Source organism: Lycium ferocissimum, chromosome 8, assembly GCF_029784015.1.
Source record: "Lycium ferocissimum isolate CSIRO_LF1 chromosome 8, AGI_CSIRO_Lferr_CH_V1, whole genome shotgun sequence".
Classification (NCBI taxonomy): Eukaryota; Viridiplantae; Streptophyta; class Magnoliopsida; order Solanales; family Solanaceae; genus Lycium; species Lycium ferocissimum.
In genome coordinates this window covers 55,838,793-55,845,463 of record NC_081349.1, presented here as the reverse complement: position 1 = coordinate 55,845,463, position 6,671 = coordinate 55,838,793, and the positions used below count along the sequence as shown (strand labels likewise).

Here is a 6,671-nt window from a genome sequence, read left to right as displayed (position 1 = left end):
AATCCCTTTACTCCTCTAAACTAACAATGTCTTTCCCAAGCACGTATATCAATTAGTAAATAGAGCTCAATTGTTCCGCAGACAATCGAGCACTTAAGCCCCATAAAGAAACAATTGCATACGAACAAGCTGCTAAGATTAAAATACTTGTCAAACGTCAATATTCATGGCTAAACCACAACCCCAGAATTAAGGTGTTTAGTTACACATGATTCGAGAATAGAAGCTAGAATTCATGAATAACACAGGGTTCCAATGTAAAGAAAATTAATAGAAGAGGAATAAAACCTAGAAAGAGTTTCAAAAGTCTCAAAAATCGTATAAGCCGCCTCTGTAATGTTTAAAATGACTATTTCTAAGCTAGGGTAAAATATGAGATAAGTTGGCCCAATCCCGATCAAATTAGGATAACTGACGCCGCTTGTGCGCTAGCTCTGCGATGCATGGCCAGCGCATGAACTCCTTTGTGTTTTGGTTGTGCGACGCATGGCCAGCGTAAGGCCTGTCTGAGATTCCGAGATGGGGTTTTTGCGCGCCGGGCCGTGCGACGACGGCCCGCGTACGAGACCCTTCGGGTCGATTCCGCCTTCAAGTGCTGGAACATCCTTCCCAACGTTCAATCAACGTGCACAGCGTCGGGATCAATCAAAAACTGCTCGGAATACCCTCCATGGGTCCTTGTTGTACCTATTCATACAAGCATACCAACATAAGCTCATATACAACAAATTACGTTAAAAACTGCGATTAAAGTGCTAAGAAGTAAAGTGCAAATGACACTAAATCTAAATATTTGTGCCAAATATCAGTGGTCTCCTTATATGGACTTGGACAATCCTCCCCTCATGAGCTAGGTTTGGGGTTGAATTGGGCCCAAGATCCATTTCTTTATAAACACAACTCTTTTGGATCTCAGGTTTGAGATTCCCTTCTCCAAAACTGATAAAAAATGGCTAATGTGTCACCACTGGTATGTCATGTAAGTTAGCCTGATTGATTATCACGATTGTTGATCCTTCTATTGCGTTCGCAGAGGTCAACCGCCCATTCTTTCTTCGTGATCGCAGACATTTGGGTCGTGATCATAATGCACCAAATATCAGCAAAATCCGACTGAGCCCTTCGAATCTCATCTCGAATCATGCCAACAAATCCCACAACACTTAAGCAATTTATACAAGTATTCAAAACACGTTTTATTAAAGTATAAACGCTAAAAAAAAAGGGGTTAGTTTTTTTTTCTTTTCTTTTTTTCAGTACAAGTTAGTAATAGGGAAAAGGGTCAAATATACCCCTCTACTTTAGTTTAATAGTTAAATATACCCTCCGTTAGTTAAAGTAGATAAATATACCCTTTCCGTTAGTCAAAGTAGATAAATATACCCCTTCCGTTAAGAAAATACACAAATATACCCCTCAGTTGACAAAATTCCCAATTCCACCATTAATTATCCGATTTAACTTTAAAAAAAAACCATGCCCGACCCGCAAATTAAATTCCTTCCACCCAAATATACCCACCACCACTACAACCGACCCAACACAACCATCACCACCGCAACCAGTAAATTTTTAAGTAACAAACTTATGCTTGCTATTGGCAGTTGATGTGAAAAATGGTTACATTCTGAATGTATGAAAGCTAAATAAAAATAAAATAAAATATGCCTCCACCAAAAATCTTTCATCTTTTGTAGGCTGTGAGTAATATTTGGTTGTTTTTTGTAATATTTGGAGTTGGAAGTGGAAAACAACTCATGGATAACATTTGGATTAACAAAAATAAAATAAAATTGCCCTTTAGTGATTAGTATTTAAGGCTGTCGCCATGGATGCTCCTACTCATCCCATAGACTTCTATAGACTGAGTAACTGACAGTACTAACTCTTTTCTCTATTGCTTAAGCCTTAAAGGTCATAGTATAAACTGATATACATTTGTGGATGTATTTACCCTTGCTTGACAGGTGTAACTCTTGTACTTCTGTTTATTAAAACAATGGCTAATCGAATAGAGACTTTTACATGCCTAAAGATGGTTAAGGATGGTTATGAAGAATTTACTAGTTGTGGTGGTGGAAGTGGTGGTGGTGGTGGTGGTTGTGTTGGGTCGGTTGTAGTGGTGGTGGGTATATTTGAGTGGAAATAATTTAATTTGCGGGTCGAGGCGGGTCGGACATGGTTTTTTTTTAAAGTTAAATCGGATAATTAATTGTGGAATTGGGGATTTTATCAACTGAGGGGTATATTTGTGTACTTTCTTAACGGAAGGAGTATATTTATCTACTTTGACTGACGAAAAGGGTATATTTGTCTCCTTTGACTAACGGAGGGTATATTTAACTATTAAACTAAAGTAGAGGGGTATATTTGACCCTTTTCCCTTAATAATATAAGGAGCCGGGAGTAACGTGCTTTACCCGAAAATATAGAATACAAAACTACATTAAGAACTAAAATGTAGACTTGAAAGTTGAGCAAAATGTCACAATCTTAAGGAAAATTCAAAGAAGCCATAGTTCTTGTCACGAATCTTCTTTCTAGAAAAGAGAGAATTTCACACCTAAATAAAAAAGATCATGTATAGCTAATGAACTTAGTTCCTCAATCGTCAAAATGAGGATAAAGTCTTCACTTCTTCTTTTCAGCACCTCCGCTGGCCCTCATCTTACGGAGAACGCTAGACATCTCCTCTCTCTTCTTCTTTGCCCTCTTGTGAGTACCCAACTTCCTCTTGGCTACCTTCAATGCACGCTTGTCCTTGCCAACTTTAAGAAGTTCAGTAATCCTCTTCTCATATGGAGCAAATCCTGCGACTTCTCTGATGAGGCTCCTGACGAAGTGGATTCTCTTGCTTGTTTTCCCTTTTCTATCAGATGGGCGTGGAGCTAAGTCCTTCTTGGTCACAACATGTCCATTGTTCAATCCCACACTAAGTCCTGTGTTCGGCGGCGCCATCCCCCTTGGTTTTTGGTGATCTGAGTGTCTCTGATCAGGGGTTAGGTTGTTACTATATTGTTTGTAATACTGAGAGATCTTTGTATAATTTAAAGTTGTAATGCTCTTTTATAATGTGATAGGATGTCAAACAGAATATGCTCGGAACGTGCTCAAAGTGACACATTCTATACGATTGGAATTTTATAAACATTTATTTTATGTGTACCAGTATTATACCCACGCAATGCGCAGTGAGTTTTTGAAAAAAGTCAACTATAGCAACTGCGTATCTTGCTTTTCTGAAAATTAAATTATTTTAACTATATTTTACATTTTTCTAATCGAGAAAGTACAGTGATTGATAGTGAATAGTAACTGATTTATCTACATACCCCATCATAATGTTATAAAATATTCGCTTCAGTGTTAAATATTTTCCTTTGTTTTGACTTTCTGTACATATTATCCATATATGACTTTTATCATTATAATTCAAAAGTGTTTTACATATTAAATTCAAATAAGTCTATCATTATATTTAATACTAACCTTTCTTATATTGTTTTTCTCTTTTGTTTATTGTCTATCAATATTGTACAATTTATGTGACATTCTTTTGTTTTTAATCAGTACATAAAAAAAAAATCTTTCTATTTTTAGTAATAGTTTAATTTAATAAGTTTTAATTTTACTGTTAATGAGATAAGCCATAGAAATTTTTATACCTTATTCTAGACCATACTATTTTGATAATTTTTCTTTTTTCTCTTAAACCCGTATCTAATCAAACGTCTTCACTTAAATGATAGTTAAGTATGGCTTTTCTTATATACTTTTATTCTATTGCTCGATATTATTTCATTGCTTAAATATCAACTATATTTCTATTATTATTATTATTATTATTATTATTATTATTATTTACTTTTAAAAAAAAATTAAGTTAAAAGTATAAATATCCTCACATTATCTCTGTTATTTAAAATTATAAGTTATATTTTCCCATTTAATATTAAACGTCTCTCTATTTTTTCCTCGTTTCCTTTACCACTTTAAATGTATGTCTGAGATATTTAATTTGTAATTTTCTATGTAAGGTTATACTATCCAGGGAAAAGAATGAACGAACATATTCTCTAATGTCAAAATGCATAGCTTCAGATACAATCTGTGTGACGTCTTCCCTCTGAAATTTCTACTTGAGAGGATACCTCATGCATGTTTACCCATGTGGGAAGCACAAGTTCTTGAAATAATTATATGCGTAACAAAGAAATTAAGAAAGTCCCCTGACACTCATAATTTCAATGCGGAGAAATCCTTTATTGGGTGCAAAAAGAAAGAATCAAGAATAATGAAAATTACACACGAAAGGAAGTAATTTGATTTTAAAAAAAGGAAGTTAGACAGAGACGTGGCAAGAGTTTGGGTTGGTTTAAGATTGGTTAATACTTATTTCTTTGGTCTTTTTCTATTTTTATTATCTTTTCTTTTTTATCTTTCCTTTTAAAAATAAAAATTACTCCGTAATTGGCTTTTATTATGGTGATTGCACGGGCAGTTTTAAAATTGACAGTTTTAAGTTTTTTTTTTTTTTTTAATATCATTTTTTTGTGGTGATTACAATTTGAGAGTTTTAAATTGACAGTTTTATTTTTTTAATTTTGTTTTTTGTAGTAATTATAATTTGACAGTTTTTAAATTGGGATTAATTATTTTTTAATTTCTTTTTTTATGATGATGACACCCATCATCACATTATGTTTTTGCTTCTCCTATTCTATACGTTGATAGATGTTATTTTGATAAAAGTCAAGAAGCTTTCAGAGATCTTTCATTATTTTAAATAGCAGTGATCTTAATTTTTTAAATCAGTCATATCAGGATTCTAACAAAATGAGCTGTTCATGGGAGTGGGATGCGGATTTATAGTAAAGCGAGAAGCATTAGATCGAGGAAATACGTGTCGCATAGCAATTTCATCCAAAATTAAGGGGACAACGATTAGTCTTTTGATGCAACAGAACGTGAACATAGAAAAGGGAGCACCGGGTCTTTAAGGGTTGACTCCTTTGACATTGAAATTTGTCAACTGGATATTCTACTGCCACTACTCATCAATCTTGTTTCTTTTTAACACGTAGGACTGCAACCATGCAAACCACAATTCGACTTAATTAAGTAATTAAGCAACTGCCTGCCTTGTTAAGGCTTAATTTCTCTGTAAGAATGTACGGGACAACTTCACGTGTCTGGGCGGCTTCTTGGGGAGGTCTTATCTAGTTGGAAAATTGTAATCAAGGTAAGATATTTGACCAATTTATGCTTAGAATGGATGAAAAGAGAGGAAGAAAAGAGAAGCATAGGGGAGGGGAAAGTGGTGCTAGGAAAAAGGAATAGAGGAAAAGAGACGAATTATGACAAGTTATATAGACCCATTGGGGCAGTTTAGTTGCCGGTTAGGAGCTAAGTTATTCAGGTATTATTTTCTGCATAAGTACTAAGTAGTATAATATTTGGTAGCATTCTTTTCCTATATATGAAATTCAACACATCTAGTACGTGTTTGATTTGCAATTTAGAAACACACATATAACTAATACATGTACAAGTTATGATAGAATTTATGTTTTATTTTATGCAAGATAGAAGATAGATAACTAATACATGAATAAGTAAACCCTGTATAACTAAATCAATGTATAAAATAATATATAGATTCCCTCCTAACCAACAACCAAACAACCCCAAAGTGTATAAACCCAAAACTGTTTTGTACCTAATTTCTAGAATTATGAACTTAAAATTGAAATTGAGTTTTCTAGTATTGAACCAGAAAATATAGAGAATTTCTAGCGTTAGGAAAACTGATAATTCATGAGATTGGACCAAGATTAATTTAAATAAATATAGACAGTGAACAGTCATATAGCCAAATTAAAATTACTTGAAAATGAAGCATAATGGTTATTATATAATGAACCTGAACTGAAACTACCTAATTTGAAATTTGGGAAGTGACAAGAGCATGATTCCAAATTCTTATTGTAATAAGTATTAACTTTGAGCTTCGTCATGATATATTTTTGCAGGAGAAACATGCATTCTTTCATAACAACTTAACCACAGCTGGAAAAAAAAATTTAAATTAGGGAAAAGGGTCAAAAATACCCCTCTACTTTAGAAAAAGGGCTAAAAATATCCTCCGAACTTATTTTGGGTCAAAAATACCCCTCATCCCAAAGTTTTCAAATATACCAAGATTGGGAAATTATCCCCCAAAATAACCTCGAAATTATTTTTAATACCGCTCCATCATTTAAACCTAATCCAACTAAATAATTACCCATAAGATCTCCTTATTCCCCCAATACGTAGGTTTGAAGTTTGAGGAATTGTGGTCATAAGGATCTTGTGGGTTATTATTTAGTTGAGTGGGTTTAAATGATGGAAATGGTTTAAAAAACGATTTCGTTATTTTGGGGATAATTTCCATCAAGACAGGGGTATATTTGAAAACTTTAAGGATGAGAGGGGTATTTTGACCCAAAATAAATCTTAGATATTTTTAAATTTTTTTTCCAAAGTAGAGGGGTATTTTTGACCCTTTTCCCTTTAAATTATTATAGCCTAGTCTTTAGCATACTAGCATCATTTATTTGGTTGTATCTGACGGTGGACCTTGAGAATGTCTTGACAAGTATGTGATATGTTTTTTCTGGGGAATTGAA

The 6,671-nt window shown here is 33.7% G+C and overlaps 1 protein-coding gene across 1 annotated transcript; it reads right to left on the bottom strand.

The window, feature by feature from the left end:
- Positions 1–2,407: 2,407 nt before the first annotated feature.
- Positions 2,408–3,000, bottom strand: LOC132067055 (large ribosomal subunit protein eL36z-like). The gene has a single exon (XM_059460209.1). It carries the CDS (start codon positions 2,956–2,958, stop codon positions 2,632–2,634), a length of 327 nt encoding a protein of 108 aa, XP_059316192.1. The 5' UTR covers positions 2,959–3,000; the 3' UTR covers positions 2,408–2,631.
- Between the last annotated feature and the right edge of the window lie 3,671 nt (positions 3,001–6,671).